General features: G+C 35.8%; 2 protein-coding genes across 3 annotated transcripts in view; both read left to right on the top strand.

Annotated features, from left to right (window-relative positions):
- Window positions 1-1905: 1905 nt before the first annotated feature.
- LOC139978482 (stabilizer of axonemal microtubules 1-like) lies at window positions 1906-12367 on the top strand. The gene is made up of 4 exons (XM_071988750.1): window positions 1906-2176; window positions 6554-6727; window positions 7402-7601; window positions 8638-12367. The coding sequence occupies exons 1-4, from the start codon at window positions 2139-2141 to the stop codon at window positions 9627-9629; spliced, it is 1404 nt and encodes a 467-aa protein (XP_071844851.1). The 5' UTR covers window positions 1906-2138; the 3' UTR covers window positions 9630-12367.
- A 930-nt stretch (window positions 12368-13297) lies between these two features.
- The window catches only part of LOC139978480 (uncharacterized), a 137538-nt gene continuing 130941 nt past the window's right edge, over window positions 13298-19894 (top strand). Inside the window, exon 1 of one of the 2 annotated variants that reach the window (XM_071988749.1) lies at window positions 13298-13452. The gene's annotated coding sequence lies outside the window, so the exon portion shown is untranslated. The remainder of the gene's footprint in view (window positions 13453-19894) is intronic. The other variant, XM_071988745.1, reaches the window with a different exon arrangement.

A 19894-nucleotide genomic window follows, 5' to 3' on the forward strand; every position in this document is an offset into this window, starting at 1 on the left:
GCTCTGTGATTTGAATTTAAGTTCCGAATTACTCGACTGAGATTTATATGCTTCTCACGTACGTAGTCCGTGGTTTAAGCGGATGAGTACTGACCATGCAGCTCCTACGATTCTCCTCACACGTGACAACTTGGATGGGGAATTATAAATATGGAAACTAGCCTTAGTCATCAATATAGTACTTGTAATTTGTTAAAAATGAATAAGTAAGTAAAGCATGGGTAACACAGATCGAAATCAGCAACCTAGGCTGCAAATTAATTCAACGGAGATGATTTAGCTTGAACAATCGTCGACATTTCATGTTTAAAATTCTACTGTATAGACTCCTGTACTATCATATGGTGCGGAGACCTGGACAACAACGAAAAAACTGGAAAAGAAGTTGAGAGTGACAGAGAGGGCGATGGAAAGAATCATGATTGGAGTCACAAGGAGAGACAGAGTAACCAACCAAAACTTAAGAGAGAAAACCAATGTCCAAGACATCATAAAGGAAATCAAAGTCAAGAAATGGCGATGGGCCGGCCATTTGGCCAGGCAACATGATAACAGATGGACAAAGAAAATTACCAACTGGACCCCAAGAACTTGTGTCAGAAGGAGAGGCAGGCAGAGTAGAAGATGGACAGATGAACTCAGAGAATTTACAGGTGTTCTATGGCAAAGGAGAGCACAGGACAGATGGAAATGGAAAATCGATGAAGAGGCCTTCCTCCTGCAGTGGAGCGAAATAGGCTAGAAAGAAAGAAGAAAGTATAGACCCCAACTATGGCACGCTATCATGGAAAAGTTTCTTGAGATAACGAAATCGTCCTGCCTGGTCGTAAAGTGATCTCTTTTACCAATTAGTCTGCCACGTCTGTCGTATATTTGTTCTTGTATGAGGGTCTTTGTGTGAACGCTTTATGATTAATTAACTGTAGACATGAACATATTTCCACAGTGTTTACACAAAGAGCCTAATGGTGTTTAGAAGCAATGCAGGATAATTGTAGAGCCTGCATGTCGATTTACGACCGTGGCAGGTCGATTACGTCGTTAATCACAAAACTTCCTAGCTATAGCATACGTGCTATAATTGGAGCCAATATAGCAGATCTTTAACTCTTAATTTGTACATATAAGTGCCCTTCAGAAAGGAGCAGAGAATATAGTGTAAAACTGCCGATTAGCCCGAGGAGTAAAGAATGGAGCCATACATGTCTGTTCTGTTAAAGAGCTTTCGATCATGAAATGAATGGACTTTTGGAAACTTCTAGCATTTGGGGGGGGGGGGGCAACACCGATTACCTTAATTTACTCGCAAAACACATCTACGTGAAACATGACAGGCTAAATATAACAAGTACAATATGCTAATCCATGTCCGATGAAACCTCATATGATATTGTCAGCCCAAAAAGTTGTTCTCGCAGCTCCTCGGTCCCACCTCCGCATATTGTCGTAACCACCTCGTTGTAAATCCCGCTTCTCTTCTCCCTGATAAATTATCCATCGTATTAATACACCCGAATCACATAGTATCATACAATAATATTGTATCATAATATTAAAATATAAAACATCCACAATAACATTGCTTCATATAGTATTACCCGTTTCACATAGTGTCATACAATACTATTGTATCATAAGAATAGGCTATAATATAAACATCCACTAATATTGTTGCATATAGTATTACATGGTAGAATGATATATTATGATAACAATTATATTGTTAATTTCTTTTAATATTACAGTATAATATAGTCTTCTATTTGTATACTAACATGTGAATCGGCTAACCAATCTCTCTCCTCGGCAAAAGAAGATGCCTGTTGTCTCCTATATGAATATTCATTTTCAACCCTAGCAACGCTTGTCAACATAAGTTGTGTAATCGGATGCATGTGGCAGTGGAAGGTACAGGTTAGGTTGTCAAAGAAACGCGATATACGCGCGTTGTGTACGAGTGCACCACGAGCACAAATGCACTACAAACTCGTACTAGATGAACGTTACTCGCCGTACGTACGATAGCGGAAAAGCGTTGTCAACAGTGTATAATACTATTAAATCTCCATTCTTCAACATTGCCTACTAACGAAAGGTGTTTGATAACCGGCTCTCCGTAATTCTTGCTTGAAGCAGAAATGGCGAAGAAGTGTATTTGTGAGATATGCACTTGTGGGTAAGTAACAGTGAAATAGTTTAACTCACGCTGTTCTAGGCCTAGGCCTAGGTCAAGTTTAACTGTAGTGTAAGTGTCACACTGACGCTAAGACTACAGTAACAATAACAGTTTTATAGTCGTTACAGTTACAAAAAGCCGTGGACCTAGCTACAACGTTCTTATTGCCCAAAAGTAGGCGTTTGGCTGGAGGCTAGGCAAAAGTTTCGTCACGTGTTTTCAAGAAGTGCCCTACAATCTTAGCCTTAGTCAAATTAAATTGCCTAATTTCTATATTGGCCTTCCCTTTCAAGTATGTATGTATGTATTATTAGATCCTCCTGCAAGCAGGAACTCGCGAAGAAGCCTCATTGGCTTATTAAAGCCGCAAGCTGACCAAAGTCAGTCTCTTACATTCATATTTAAACAATTTCATCTAGAGTTTATTCTGAGCCAAGCTCACTCATACTAGTCATAGGCCTAGAGTCATAGTAGACCTATTTACTATTGTATTGGAATTTTCAGTAGCCCTAATGACATGTAGGCTATTCTAAAATGGGATCCTCAAACTTAAACTCACAAATGTTCAGTGCTCAATGACATTATCCAGCAGGTCAATTACAGGTCTAGGCAATTTGAGAAGTTATTTTGTTGGTGTTATCATGGTTTTACTGTGAAACAAAGCAACTTGGTGCTTACTTTACAAATTAAAGTGGGACTCCAAGTCCTACTTAATTTCAGTGGACCGGAAACTTAGTTTGTTCTTGGAGTCAAATAGTAACCTTTTCCTTGCAACTTGAAATAAAACAGAACACAAAAATTGCCTTCTTAAGAATTGTTGCTAGTGTTAGGCCTTACAATGCAATGCAAATTTGTTTTTTCAGCATTATTCCAAATCATATGCCTAGTTAAGCTTGCACTGTCAATTCTCTGTTGTATTTTTTAAGAGAACCTTTGATCCTGTGCAGTGTTGTTGGTTATTTCGAACCCAGTATTTACCACACAGCAAATTTCATGTTTCATGCAAATATTCCAAATTTGCTGTTTCTCTTTGACATACATTCAAACATGTCCATAGATATTACCACTTGAACAGCACAATTGCATCCAACTGGCGACCTGCGTTTTCTCACTCTCATATTGACCATTTCATACTCGTTTCAAATAGTCACCTAATAAAATCCTGGGCATGAAAAGGCAACATTATTTCACCAAGCTTGTTCTATAATTGTAGTTCCAATTCATTTACATTTTTGAGTTGTCATTCTCGCATGATTTCCATGAAAAGGAAAGATGTACATTCTGGGGTTTGGTGATTGTTCCATTCTTAGCCATAGTATTGAGTAGAGCTTTACTGTAATCAACCCCAATCAATAATCTGTTGTTAACAGTTCATCGCCAATAGTTTATTGGTAGACACAATTTTCTGTGAAGCTGTCCTTAAGTTGGTTGCTATTTACTCAAACACAACAACAAACTGACTTAATGGCTTTAAGCTTTGGTCCATTCAGAATTTACATAAGTGAATCTGGACGATATGAAACACTCATCACATAAGAGACAGAAAAAGGTGTTTTAGGGTATGGGAATTTTAATGGTTATCAGTAATTAGGAGAACAGTTAAACAATGTAGAGTTTTTTTTTTGTATGCTGTTTGAGATTTTGGACTAAGAAAATTGGATTGATGGTGTTGAACTGAAATAGACCAATATTGCCTAAATTGAAGTTAAATGTAATCTTCTTGTTAATTGGACATTTTAATAAAATAGGATTTTAAAATTAATGACAATATTGATAAAGTTTCCTACTAAGCAAACTTTTTGATTTCCATAGAAATGTATTGTTGTTTAGTCTTACAAGTATAAGATTATTGTAGTGTATTGCAGAGAATATAAGAGGACTTCACATGGACCATTTTTCCCAATATGAAATAAGTCTAATTCTTTTTTTTTTAAGAACTGGCTTTTAATATTGTACAGAGCCATTTATAGGAATATCATGTGAGCTGCTCAACATCTAGTTATAACTATTACGCCAAATGTTGTGAATAACGTACAGTAATCTTGAGTTGTTCTGCAGATGTGGTGTAATAAAAACTGAGCTGTATTAATTTCTTGGTCTGTACACATTGTAAAGTACAGCTATTTGAACAAATATACAGAATATAACTCATTTATATGAATTTCCATTGTTAAAATTAATACAGTTTAAACTATATGGTATACCTTAATTTGAATAATAATCTATGACAAAATAACGGTTCCATCCGATTTAAAAAAAAAAAAAAATGGTTGTCCTTTTTCTTGGCAGCTTTATACACTGACATACAAGAACACAAAATATTTTCCCGACATTATCGTCACTCATTGACCAGAAAGTCGATAATTTACATCATTAGTGGACCCTGTTATTTTCATTTGTATGATGTGGTGTTAGATTATGCAGTATTTTAGGTCTACTGCCAGTGGTAACTACACTAAACATTGACAGTATTAGAAACAGTCCGGTTCAAAAAATTGGTCTCTAATTTGGTTTTTGTCTCCATGGTTCTTTTTGCTGGATTGAACAACTTTAATTTTATCACAATATTCTTAAACTGCCGAAAAAATGAAAGGTTATTTACCACATGTCAGATTAGCTGTTCCCTTAGGTAAATTAGTTAGCAGTCTAAATCCATTTTATTTTAGATTGGAAGGTCAATAGTGTAATATAGTATAAATTTCCCTTGTGGGTGTTGACTATTTTTCAGGCTGTGCAACTTGCATTGGCCTCTACAGTCAATTTTGTGTGTATGTATGCAGGGGATAAAAAGAAAAAAAAATTAACAGTAAAAAGAAAAATGGGAATTTAAATCAAGTAGTAAGTAATCGAAGAAAAATAAGTAGTTCCTTCAAATGATTGACAAAAAAATACTAATAATGCCATAAAAAAAAAACAATATTCCATTCAATGCATGCCATAATAGGCACAGAAACATTCTGTATATCTCCATGCCAACTATTGATTGGTAATAACCAGGATGATTATAATATGGACAACTGTTCCTGCCTCATGAAGTAACCATAGCAACATCTTGCAAGGAGAAATATTTAGATCTATAGCTTACACTTGTGGAAACTGTACACCGTCATCCATAGAGATAATTTAGGACAATGATAACATGTTGTAAATAAATAGCCATAAGCACATTGTTTCTGTTAGACTTTAATCTTTGTGTGAGATTAATCACGATGTTGCAGTTATCCTATATCAGTTACTAAAATGTTTCTGAGTCTTAGCTGTTTGTGAGGAGAGATAACGATGATCTTCTTGATGTTAAAGGCTTAAGCATCATTTGTAATGCAAGAAGTACAGTAGTATATGTGTACACATATACAGTGCTCAGAAAACTGCAAGTCTCTCTATACCATAGTGACTGTAGACAATTGTCCCTTCTTTTATTGCCTGGGTAGGTGACCGGGGGGGGGGGGAAGGGTTCAATTGATTCAATGGACTTTTAAACTCTAAATATTCTGTATTTACATTGTTTATTGTTTTAATGTCCTTAGTTTAATCTCATTTAATTTTGTGAAATGTATTGAATTTAGGAAAAAATAAAAGTCTCGTAGACAGTAATATAAATAAGTATAATTTTGACACAGTGACCCAATAATATTCATGTTTGGCATTTATAAAGTAAAGGTGATTGAATGATGTTTTACTGATTTTGGAGGCTTTAATTTATTTAAATTACTGTACCTAGTACATCATTATATCTGGTTCAGTTATATAAAATTACAAATGTTGAATAATTAATACTGTAGTCAGTACTGAAATTTGAATACAAGTTCTTCATTTCCAAGCTTAATTGCCTATTTCTTCCCTTTCAAAATAAACACTTTGGTTCAATTACTGTAATATATATGTTTATCTTAGTTGTACTTTGTAAATTGATTATTTTTCTAATCGAAGAGTGCACTTCCTGCCTTTGCTATATATACATGCTTTTTTATACATACATGTGCCAATTATACTGAGCTATTCTAGTGAAAAATAAGGCAGATTGTAAAATCTTAAATGTTGGTATTGAGGTGTTTATCAGGAAAGCACTCAGAAAGCTGAAAGTGAAATTACATGTCTGTGCAGTTGAAAATTTGTTTCAACTTAGTATAAATGCAGTTCACAGTTAACATTGTATTGCCTCTATTGAAGACAAAGGAATAATATGAAATAAATAAACAACAAATTAAGAAAATGCAATACATGCAGGACAAGACAGCCCAAACTGTCTTTTTAATGAAAGTCTGACAGGTCTGTCGGTTATCACACAGAAAAGACAAGTGAAGATTACTATATATACATGTATATCATCGTAGCAAAAGTCCCACATATTTATGTTTCTTTCTTTGAACTTAACAGTCGCCACAGATGTCCACATAGACCGAAGGCACCGAGAGCAATCGGACCATGTACTATTACTGAGTATACTGCTAAGTACCCAGCACACCCGACCAATGGACTCAGGAAGAGCTTCAAGCCTAATGAAGACATCGTTAGAGGAACAGGGCCACTGTCAGACCAAACAACAAACAGGTAAAACAAGCAAAACGTTTGGAAAATATGCACCATATATATAATGCTGTTCAAAGAAAAAATTGATCTAAAGTATCATATAACAGAATGCTTTGCAATAGATGCAACTTGGTACACAGATGTTATATTGCAGGGACAAAATGGTTGCTGCTACATGTGACGTTTCGAACACTGTCTGCTTACATGCAAAGCTGATGCATTATAACAAATTAAAAAGAAAGAAAGCGAGAATTATAAAAAGGGCGCATAAGAAAAAAATACATCCTACATTGAATAATAAAATGGACAATGTCAGGAAAAGGAAATTGATTAATATATCCTTGTATTTGGTTTAAAAAACAATGCCTTTTATGGGTATTTTCTTATAAGGTTTCCAGAAAAGGTAAAGACTATGAATATTTAGATCTACTGTACTGTGGGCTATGCAACATAATATTTTCTTCTATCAAAGCACAATATTTTGACTACTTAAAGAGAGAATATTTGTGGAAGTAGATGTTTAAAGTGATAGTATTTGGGACTTTAAACCAGCAATATATGCTGATTCTTTAGCTACCAAGTAATATAAGCTTAATGCACTATCTTTCAGTGAATAAAGTTATTCTGTGTTTCTTCTACAGCTAGCACATGTACTGTGTTCTGGTTATTTAATTGGTGTTTTTTTTCTCCCTCAGACGTGACTTCATACCTCATGAGGTCAATAAGATAGCAGTGAGGGAGCCAGACCAGTACAAGAAGATGCCAGGTAACATGGACCTTCTGACATCATATGTCAGGGATTATCCAGAGAAGAGGGCGCCACCTATCAGAGCAGTTAAGGGTCATGACCAACATAGACCTGCGGGAGAGTTCAAAGGTGTCCCCACATACACAGGTGAGCTTCGACAGGAGTAGAATTAGGGTAGAATAGGTATTTCTATTGATGTGCTTGATAGAAAGCAAAGAATTGTACATAGCAGACCGATCCCTTTTAAGAAAAGAAAAATATCTCGATGCCTAACCCTTCACAGGTTTGTACTCAGTGACCATCTTCTCTGTCAAAACTAATGGAAAGAAAGTATGTGTTAGAGTTGTAGTGCAAGTACAACAGTATGAGTATAAAGCTCCGAAGTGCATTTTAGAATCTTGGTATTCTAAATGATTGCTTATTGACCCCAATTTTCACCTTCAAAATCTTGGTACTCTAGTACAAGTACAACAGTATGAGTACAAGGCTGTAAGGCTGCAGATACAAGTAGTTCATGTTGTACTCGTATCTTAACTAGAGTCCAATAGATGTCACAAGCACAACTGAAAGTCCAAAAGGATGAGTACAAGCACAGTACACTGTGCCAGAATACAAGTACAAATTCTCTGAAGTGCATTTAAGAATCCTGGTATTCTAAATCATTTGCTTAGTGACCCCAATTTTCACCTTCATAATCTTGGTGACACTCCAGTGGGGGATGTTGTTGCATGGGGAAAGGGGTTTACAAGGAGGAAGTTTTCCCCTCACCTCAATTAAGGGTGCTTCTAGAGTTGCAAAAATGGCATAATATTTTGGCTACTTTCGAAGCAATTGATCAAATTTTTTCTCCTGTTTTTTTCCCCCCTTAAATGTCTGCAATTTCTCGTTTATCTGCCAATATTTCCTTTCAAACTTTTTCCTGCGACATTTGAAAATTGTCATGTCTCCACTTTTAATGACAGAGGTATATAAATATAAGTATAGTCAGGTGGTACATTGTAGTGAATGTGACAGTATGCCTAATTCCTGTAAGAATCCATAATCTTGCACATTACTAACGAAAAGAAATTAAAGAACACCGGGGACTGTCAGGAGAGGCATGTTGATTGCAAGGACTTGGAATTTTCAAATATGGAAATATTTTTAACATTTCATTGTTATTGTTGTGTCATTCTTACTTCAGATGATTACAGGAAGTGGAGTCTACCAATGAGAGAGACCGGTCCTGTGCAACATGCATATGTACCACCTTCTGCTCCATTCAATGGCACCTCAACTTTCAATCGAGACTACCAGCCAAAACGAGTCCCGATGCGAGAGAGCATGAGACCAGCTGAAAACACCCATCTTTCATCCGCGCCGTTAGAGGACATGACCAGCCACAGAGTAGATTACATTCCCCATTCTGCCCAACCAAGATACGTCCACCAACAGATGCCCTACCAAAAGAACATGGCCCCATTTCAAGGTCTCACTACATTTCAGAAGGATTACACAGGAAAGAGAACATCTGTTCCTGCAAGCTTTCGACCAGATCAAGCTCCTATGCTTTCTGACCAACCTTTCATCGACGAAACTACTTCCCGGAGAGACTATCAGAGGTGGTCATGTCAGCCTCCACAGCCAAGAGCTCAACAAGCCTGGGTTCAGCCACAGGGAAATATGGACCTCGCCACGACTGCCAGACTCGCTTTTCCAGCACATCGCGTCCAACCCGTGAAGCCATCTGGACCAGTCAGGAGGGTCAAGTCGGCAGAGGCACCGTTTGATGATCGCACAAATTACAAGCAAGACTTCAGACAGTGGGATAGCCGACCAGAGAGGCGAGGGGATCCAACTCAAAAGTTGTACGAAAGATCTAACATACCGTTCGAAGGTAATACCGATTATCGTACCCAATACGTCCCAAAGCATGCGCAGGTCCCCCAGAGCTTTGCTCCCGACAACTCCCCCAACCTAAGTTCCGATCCGTTTGATGATCGTACTATGTATAAGTTAGATTACATACCAAAGGAAGCACCCCAGTGCCCTGCGATCAGCCTTCCAAACAACGGGTATAGATTTCAGAGGGTCGATTCTCGTGGTCATGAGTTCTGGATGAAAAATAACAGTAATGGCATGATGGAGAGGACTATGGTAACCCCTCCAGAACAGATCAATTTAGCTTTTGCATAGGAAAACCCCAAAAAATTGAAATAATTATACATTCAAAACTGCCATTTATATTTTCAAATATAGACATGACAAATTCTTATGCAATGTGCAAAATTTTTCATGTATATTATATATCAAAGATATATATTTTAATAATATATAATAATATGTTATTAAAACAGCCAAAATAGCCAAAAGCTGACGGTCAATAAGAAACAAAGGAATGTTAGGATTCCATGTGAATGGATAATCTTTACATTCATCAGAAAATTTGTATCTCAATCAAAAGCTGTTGGTCCTGTCGAACATGCCAAATATTTTACAGTTGGATGACATTTTGAAACACTGAGCTAGCTTACTTGCGCACAACAATTTCATCTGTAGCTTTGTCTCCATGAATTCATCACAGACTGTCTAAATTCAAGTAAACAGTGAAATCGGTATCATGTTTTACTATTTGAGGTTGCTGCAAATTTGCTAAGATTAAGTCAAATTTGGAAAAGTGTAACATCCCTGACCTCTAACCTAGTAATCTTGAACAAGGAGCAGGCTGCTTCCAGGGCGTTAAATTTGCTTTAGGAGCTTTGCATCAATACATCTGCTGCTCTTTGTAAATCTCTCACTTTTTAAGAATGCCTTTCTTTATCAGTAAATGAGCTGCAATTCAATTGATCAAGTAGAAAGTTGACTTTGTAGAGGGGGAGGGGGGGAGGAATTGGAGGAGAGGTTAAGAGGATGTTTTATCTTTTTATTTGTAAAGGAACCTGATATTTCAAAATATCTCTTGTACATTGCAAAAAACTGTTCCAATTAGTAAACAGTATCCTATTGAGAGATCAATGTGGCTTCAAATGCTACTTTTTAATGTTGTAAATAAAAAATTGGACTGTTATAGAAAATAGCCCACCTACCGTGTCAGCAATATTCCATTAGGCAGTAAAACATGGTAGAGGAAGAAAGTGTTTTAAAATGTTTGTTGACTTTTGTTATGTCATACAGTCAGTCTCTTGGATTGTGTGATTCATTATAAATAAATATTAGTGTTTTTCTTCACTCATTTTGCTGGGTAAAAGACATTGCCACTTTTTCTATTTCCTGGGGAGGGGGTTGTTTAGAGGACGGGGGAGGGGGGGAGGGGTGCTGGTATGGTTTGATTTGATAGTTCTAGGTGGCTATATGTAATGCCCTTCATGTAACAAATTTTAACCATCATGACAAATTCCACTAAGAGAGTTGTTCCAAAGGAAATATGATATATCTTGCCTTTTTATGAATAAACCAAACTATAAATTATTCTCTTTCTTAACCTACTTTTTAATAAGCAAATAAACCTTTATAAATAAAATTTGATGAAGATGTTCTCAGTTCCTGTAATATTTCTATTGAACCTTTTCTTTAATGAATACTGAACAGAGATGTTGTATTAAGGATTGAACACTCTTAAATGAATTGCATTTTCATTCTAACTTAATGTATGTTCAAAATGGATGGTTTAATAATCTATCTTCATATATTTTAAGTTCACTATTGTGCTTTTGTTTCAGTCCTGTTTTTATTCTTTTCTGGTTCTGTCATCATGATGGTGAGAGTGTTCTCTTCAAGATCACAAAAGTTTTTAGGGCCCTTTGCACTTTTTCAGAATTATTTTTTCTTCAAAACAGCTTTTGGCAATTGGCAAAAAGGTTCTACAAACCTGCCAAGTATTACTCAAGATGGCATTTCAGTTAAACTGAGATACCCTTACAAACATTTTAAGCAAGTGAAAGATCACTAGAGAATGTAATGATTTTTTTTTAATTCATTAGTCAACAATTAGTAACCTTATAATGATAAAAAAATGAAAGAAGTAGGAGGGATGCTATCTAGTTGGATAAATTGCAAACATATACTTAGTATGTTTTTTGTACCCTTGCTTCTGGCTAATGATCACATGTAAAAATGTTAACATTAACCTGTGTGTTCATTTACCGTTATCAAAGAAAATTCATATGTGAATGAATGTATAGAATATATAATATATAATAATAAATATAAAAGAGAGATTTAGAGGAAGAGAGACTAAGAGCACTGAAAATGCTTGAAACTATGATTTTGAACTCATTTCCATCAACCTCCTGAAAAGAGGCTTCTTGGATATTATGTTGCATACAAATTTCTCTTCTCCTTTATAATTGACTCTTTCTCTTGACTGATATAAGAAACTCTTTAAGTGTAGTTATGGTTACACAGTGTTTTATGGTTAGCAAAAGGTATTATTGGATACAAGTTTCAGAAATGAGTGATACAGGGAAACATGACAATAACCAAGCATCAAATATGACTGGGGGAAGGGTTGGGTATTTTGGATAAAATTGTATTTGTCATCAGTGTAAGGTTTTCTCCAAAAAAATAAAAATTTGGGGGGGGGAGGAATTTTCGAAATAAATATTTTCTGGATCGTGTAAGTGAAATCTTGAAATCTATCTGTTTTTACTAAGATGACATCTCATAAAATTATTTTCTGTTGATAAACTTTGTACAACCATCTGATTATATTTGTAGTCAAATGGTTGTGTATTATTGAAATATTACCTGTGGATGAATTTCATTCATGCATTGTTCATCTAATTGGTTCCTTGTATTTTCCTGTAGATATATGATACTGGATTCTCATCATGATATTCATTGTTACTATATTACATGTAAGTAATTTAGAAATATTATGATATGGATGGCAACATCGAGACAAAAAATAAAAACAATGACTGGAATAGAAATAATTGAAGTAATTGTTGTTTTAATTTGTGTATAATTTGTTTATCAAATCTCTTTAAAGATGGCCTTTACTGGCCCCATATGGTAGCCCGATAACTTCTTCAGGATCTGTTCCTACCATGGAGTTGCTGCTCCTAACATGATCCTAGCAAAATAAGGTTCTGACAGGAAATTTGTAAATATTGAAATGATTGGACAGAAGGACTTGGGCAAGAATTTTTTACAGTTACGATGACTATTTCCTTATTTTCTTGGGGTATGGAGGGTGGAGAGGGGGGGGGAGGTGGTAACTTTCGTATATTTCATAAAACAACATTTTAGTGCAATGTGTGACAGATTTAGATTGGAGGCATTTACTACTATATGGAAGATAAGCGATAAGCCACTTGACATATTTCTATAAGTTGCATTGCTATGGGTTCATTAGTTAATTTGTTCTTGCCCCCAGTTTTGTCTGCAAGAAATAAGCCTAGATCTAGTTTCAACTACAAACAATTCAGTTACAATTTTCGACAGCTCAATACCCAATGTTATCAGTGCTGGATCTTTATGATAAAAAAAAAGAAATATTGGCTGGTTTCAATTGGCACATTGTCAGGATAATAGCTGATGCCAAGGACTGAAATATTGTTCACACTTCCACTTAACGTTTGCGACAGCAAAAATAAATAAATAACATAACACGGAAGGAAAAATGTGACAATATTGATGAGACTAAACAAACAGAACATCGTACTGCTGTTTTCATACATTCTACCGATCTGAACTTAGCCTTGACCCGAATTACAAGTTTGTCGTGCAGGTAACATCATATCGCGTGCTACACGAAAGTGTCTTTCCCGCGGTTACCTGTAAACACTGTTTGTTTACCATGGAAGTTACTATCAGCTGAACTAAGTCAACTTTGACCTTTTCAAAATTGCGCACATTAATTTAATCGATCATTGTGAGTGACAAGAGGAACGCTAGTACCATTGGTTACAAGCTTACAGGATATTCTTCGCTTTGAGTCTTTGTGTTCAATATTGAATTTCATTTGATGTCTGCATGGATAACTATTTCTGTTATACTGATTGTTTCAATTATTCAGGTAAGGAAAAAAAGTGGCATATCATTTAAAACTGAGATGTTAGTGCAGTTGTTTGACCAGGGATGTCACCTCTTCCTTTCCGTGGTGTGTGTTGCTGGTCTTCATATTATTACTACTGCGTGCGTACGTACATACAGCACAACAATATGTGACTGAGCAGTGTTGTGTACGAGTGCTCAATGGAATCCTAGTGAGTAATACTAATGCTATCAGTGTTATGATAGTCACACGGTCTCGTAGGTTTAATCAACGGAGGTTCCTCCGCATAAAACACATGTCACTGGTTTTCATTAACCTACATGTAAAACACACGCAATAGAGTGGTTAAATTGGTGTGATATTATCTGTGTATTTTTGTTTCAAATATCAGACTTTTATGAGTTAATGTCAGTCCTAGTCTAAGCAAAACTGAAGGTTGTTCCAAAATTTGGCTTAGGACTGGAGAGATAAAACTTGCCTAGGCCATTACATGTCCTACTCCTAGGAATAAAGTGCAGTATCAGTTGCTTTATTCTTAGTATCACCATGCTAAATTCTTAACCAACTCAGCTGCTACAATTTTCAAGCGAATTATGGGCTATTGGATAGGAATATTCAGAAATTTATCTTTCACTTGATTAAATTGTGAACAGATTTCATCCGACCCATAAATGTAGGCCTTGTATGCCTGATGCACATAATCATTTTGTTTTACTGTTAGACAAAAGTAAGCAAATGTAGTTATATTTGTAATATATTCTGACTTGTTAATGTAATCATTCTGACAAAGATGTCACTGTTCAGATTTGTAGTACGAGTTACACAGTATGACTACAAGTATAAGTAGAATTCCTCTCAAGTGGTATGCGTATTAGAAAAAGGCACTATTAGTACAAGCACTTTAATCATGCACTAGTATCTAGATAGATTTCCAAAATTCTTCTGTTACAAGTACAAGTAATTACATGGTAGAACTGGATGTAGACTCAATACAGTACAAGTAGGTACATGTTTGCACAAATTATGTTTTGGACTGACAAATGGCTGATGAGATTAAGTATTTTAAGAGGTGGGTAATTTTCAGTTTTTGTTTATTATATTTCTAAACATAACTTGGTTTCAATAAATTGCCATGATAGTGTCTATTTTATTCCCATTCATGAGTGTTCATGTTAATTCATAAAAGTTGGGGATAAATTACTAATGTAGTAATTGTAGTACATACTATCAAGTATTTTGCTATGAATTTTGTTGGATGCAGAGTGTTATTTTGAATGGATCATTTTGTGGATCAGATTTTTGAGTTGTGTGGTTAAGGTATATGTTTTTGTTTGTTTTGTTGCATTGATTTTTATTGGTGACATTTTCATAAGTGTGTTAAGTAAACCTAGAAACCCATTAAAATGCTGGTCATTCAGTCAGAGGAATGAAAAAAAAGAAGAAGAAACCAAGTGCTAAAAAAAAATAAGAATAATAATAATCAGCGACCACAAATGTGGGAGAAACCCACAAGGGTTTATGGATTACAATTACATGTCGGTTGGCTCCCAATTCAAAATTTTTAACTCAAATTTGGAATCTTTTCAATGCAGAAAGTAATTTCAGATGGGAAAACCGTAGATTGCTCTTGGGTGAAAAACCCTACCTTGACCCCACTGGGTTTCGAAACCGGATCATCCCGATTGCTAAGCCTCATTGCTTCAAATGCCACCGGCTTTATCAATGCGACCACAGCACCCCCCACCCCCACCCACCCAAAAAAAAAGGAAAACAAGAAAGGAAACTTGATTGCTTGACATACTCTTTACAGTTCAGTTTAATGTCAGATTTTTGTGGGAATTTGAGAGGAGATGTACCAAAGGAAAAGTGGAATATTTTACTTTTCTCTGAAATAGTTTGAGAGTTTCCACAATGTGTAGACTTTTGAGTTATTTTCCCAATGAGAATGCAACATTTGTCTAAGATTACTGTTCTTCCTTTAGTATGTAAACTACATAGAATTTTCTATCTTGCTGAAAGTCTGACACCGTGCCAACATATGTGTGAAAATCCTGTCCAACTCATGGCAAAGAAGCAAGAGTTGTTTCCCTTCTGTCAAGGTTGAATCACAGTGCACGTACAATGCTACCTGTTGTAGGCATCTATATCGGTTATTAGCAGGAAATGGTATGTTTATACAGATAACATGATTAACTGCTGTTCAAAATTTAACTCTTAGAAGTACTGTCAAGTAAAACTTGTTTTTAGGAAACAATGCAGTATGCATGATGTGACAATGATTAAATCATCCCGTTAGTATACAGGATTATGAGATTTAGGAATATATGTTGAGACATGTTTTGGGAAACAATTCTAGCATCTCATACCTTAAAACCTGAACTGTCAATGTAACAAATAAACAGGAACATATGGATTCCTGATATCCCACCCCTAACAGACAAAGCAAGGCATTATCTAGGAAATATAGAATCATAAATGACTTTGTTAGCAACAATGGAACGTTTCCAGCCGCCTCCCCCTGGTATCAACACCGACATAAAAACTCACCCCTTGTTCCTCTTGAGGGCTTTCTTACTGCAGGCATGTAGGTTTGTGAGTCTGGAAGCATTGAATATCTTACACAGACTAACATGCCTGTTATATTGTACAGTATCTAGGTCACCACAAATTCCTTCTATTAATAGTGGTCAAATATACTGTACATGTACAGTATGTTCTTTAGTGCATCTTTGAGTTGTACCTGCAGTAGAATTCCTTTGCCAACAATTTGTCCATAAAGCTGACAGAAATGTCTTTTCACACAGTTTGCAGTTTACTGTGTTGAAATAACTCCATTTATAAGCATCTTGACTAGTTGCTGGATATAAGCAATGCATTAGTCCTGAATGAGAGGCAAGAGAAATGGGAAATTAAACATTTTGGTCAGAAACTCTCATTTGTTGAGAAAAAAAATGATAAAAAGGAAGAGTTTGAAAGAAATATTTTAATTGAACTACTGTTCATGTATGTACATTGAAATGTTATACTGTGTGCTCTCAGCATTGTACAGTACAATTTACCATGCACAGATCGTCTCAATGTTTCCTACCAACCTACCATATCCCCTTCCTGTTACCACAAGAACTCTGTGGTATTTTACATTAAAGAATAGTTATGAGCTATTTATGGCTCATGAAATAATCCCAAAAGTTAATAAAAGCAAATAACTGTCTTCGGGTCACCCTGATATAAACATCATAAAACTTGAATTTTGGGAAGATACCTTAGTCCTAAATGGAAACAATGTGGCCTTCAACCTAGATGTTCAGTGGTAGGGGTGGACAGTGAACATTTTATTTGAATTGACAGTATACCAAATATGATTTGCAATTTATATAACTTTCAATAAAGTATTCACATGCAAGCATAAAATAGATTTCCATTACAAATATTCATAGAAAACACTCCAAAGTTTCTTTTGTTCGTCTCTTCCCTCCCCCCCCCCCTTCTCTCACCAACAGCCCTCATTCCAATTCATATGATCCTGTGTTGTGTAGTCATTAGAGTGATAAGTATCCACTTGATTTCTTGAGCAACCTCTCTTGCTTGTTTGTGATAGCTGGGATGTAGACTATTGTCACCTGAAATTTGCAAATTCATTTTTCAAGAGTATTTCCTGTGACTGATAAAACTGCATATCTGAAACGGAACAGTATCTATGCAGTTAGTTTTTGAAGGTCGTCAGGATTGCACCTAAAGTACTGTGTGCAAAAAGGTCCGATAGTGGTTAGTCATATGTTTTTAACTCAATAAGTACTTTACTGCCTGCTGAATGAACATTTGATCAGATTTTTTCCCTTTTACTTGATCACCCAATACTCCCACGGACTGACTGGGACCTTGGCATTCTGGAGCCTTCTGGAGCACACTTGGCTCCTTTGAAGAAACTAGTATCTCACTCGACGAAGAGGAAGTAAACGCCTTTGATACCTAAACCTGGCGGCAACTTTGGCCAATTGATATCGAGCTTATAAACCAGTAATCTGTTAAGTCTAATTTATCCCTGAATACTCTCTTTTGGCAATAATGATTAGCTTTAGTCAAGTACTTTAAAGGATGGACCCCAAACTTCCTCATTAGCGATTGCTACTGCACTGAAGTATACATGATATTATGTTCATCTGTAGCACTGCATACCTAATGTACTGTTTATTGGAAGCCTCCTTTGTACTGTGTTCCTTCTCTGTGTTAATGGTTGTCAAGACATTCCTTTGTCAGTGCCTCCAAAATGTCCTGCTAACTTTCAAGAAACAGATGCTGTGACTATTATTAATCTCACCCTCAACTAAACAGGTGCCTCATCTGCAAGTTTAATCTCCCTGATAGAACCTTGTAGTATATTGAGTGTTGACAGACTGGCAACTTTTGACTATATTTAGATATTTACTCTGTGTAATAAAGAAGAAAAAGAAAAAAAGAAAGAAAAAAAAGGTCATGGATGTTTTATTTCTTCTTTGCTTTTATATGCCTGTAGTGTGATGTGTATTTTTCAAGTCATGTATCTCAGTTGACCTCTGCAAGTACCAAACATTTAAATGCTACACTGTTAGTTGTATAGAGTATGCTTATAAGTGTATAATAGTAATAGAGTGGGCAGTGGGCACCACGGCTAAATGCTGATCCAGCCTCTTAACCAGGTACCAAAAAAAAAATAGCTGATACATTGGGGCAATGTGAGAGTAAAACAGATGTTAACTTTGCCAGATTCACCAGAAAGAGTAGGCTGATATGTCTCTGATTGAAGAACTGAAAATCATTTTGCATATATGCAGTAGCTCTCGAAATTAAAAATAATATTTTTCCCCAAAGGGTAGTACACTCCTTCTTATTTGAGCCATCTTCCATGCTGCAAATCTGGTGCCCGGGTGGCCAGTAGGTACTGCCTAATATCTGTCTAAAGTCTGTTCTCTTAACATTACTGCCATGTACTGTGGTCAACAGAGTTGACAACACCTTCACAAAGTTGTGCACCAAAGAAAATTGTTGGATATTCAATGAATTTTCTCTAAACATGATAGATATTTAGGCACTTATTAGTAGAAAACGGTACCCTTTAACTACACGATATGTTTATTCTACACTTCAATTGACAACTTACAAATTATGTTTTATCAAACAGTGTGAAAATTGAAGATTTTTTATTTTTATTTAACTTCTCAGTATGTACTGCTGAATGCTGCAAACAACCAGTAACCCTTAACCAACTTGAATATATTTTAGTACAAATATGCAAATCCTTTTAGGGGAATGTTCCTGGCAAGCAGCAATGAAATAGCATAAATTATGCTATCTGATATATGATACATGTAGTACTCGGATGCATATATCAGTATTAAAGTTGCAAGTCTCCTGATCATTCTGACCTCCAAGCAGTTTTATTTTCATGCATAAAACTGATAACCCTCTATCCATGTTATTCCTGGATATGGTTAATGCATTATTATTCTGCATTTGAGGGTGACCAAGATCCTCTCAGAATTTATTTTTTCTGTATTTTATCCTGAAACCTCCTGGCCAAATTTAAGCAAGTCCGATTCAACCCGATTGGTTCCCTTCTGACATTGTTTCGGTAACTAACGTTACACATGGCGGCTCTGCTGGTGTTTTGCTCAAAAATATTACTTCCAGTTCCATGGTTTAAGTACTTGATACATATGACTGTATTCCAAGGTTGAATAGTAAATGGAAGCAAATCAAATCATGACATAAATTCCCCTTTGAATGTACATTCATAATACACAGCCATAAGCTCTGCATTTAAAACTTTAGACTGTAGTACAGAGTATCTGTAGCCTGCATACTGTTTGTTAGTCACTGTATATATATATAGAGCTATAACTCAGTAACACTATCACTGCTCTGTCCAGGGGAGCTCAGTATTAAACAGCTCCCAGCTCTGACTACTTCCATGTAGGCTCAGTCCTCATACTGTATTTATAATGTACTATACTTCTACTACAGTTACTATACTGTAGTATGTATAGTAATTCAGAATCTACAGGAAAGTGCCAATGCCTTAGGCCTTTAAGCATCACTCACATTTCGTGATGTCAAATTATGCAGTTGGTAGAAGGTCATCTTAGCCAATTGGGACCAAATGTCAAGCAATTGATATATGTAGGACTGTTAACAACACTCAGGTGGGAGAATTATGGAGACACACTGCTTGTTGTGTAATTGTAGATTACATTCAGTGACCTGTGAGAAGGTATAGTAAAAACAAAAAACAAAAATTGATTGGAAATTTGTTAAGGGGTAGTTTTATTACAAAAGTGAAAAGAGTTTCTTTGAATGATCTCTGTTAGGATGTAATTGAATTTAGAAACAGTTTATTGCAGTGCAAAGGTATTTATTGTAGCTTGGATTCATAGCCAGCTAGACAGTTGATAATGAAATGATTATTTCTGTTGGAAATTATGTTGTA

The sequence above is a fragment of the Apostichopus japonicus genome, chromosome 13, assembly GCF_037975245.1.
Source record: "Apostichopus japonicus isolate 1M-3 chromosome 13, ASM3797524v1, whole genome shotgun sequence".
Lineage (NCBI taxonomy): Eukaryota > Metazoa > Echinodermata > Holothuroidea > Aspidochirotida > Stichopodidae > Apostichopus > Apostichopus japonicus.

Excerpts from the sequence above, each read along its gene's own strand:
- LOC139978482 (XM_071988750.1), top strand. The coding sequence starts at position 2,139 with ATGGCGAAGAAGTGTATTTGTGAGATATGCACTTGTGG. Across the intron at positions 6,728-7,401 it reads TCAGACCAAACAACAAACAG|ACGTGACTTCATACCTCATG; the intron begins GTAAAACAAGCA and ends TTTCTCCCTCAG. Across the intron at positions 7,602-8,637 it reads AGGTGTCCCCACATACACAG|ATGATTACAGGAAGTGGAGT; the intron begins GTGAGCTTCGAC and ends TTCTTACTTCAG.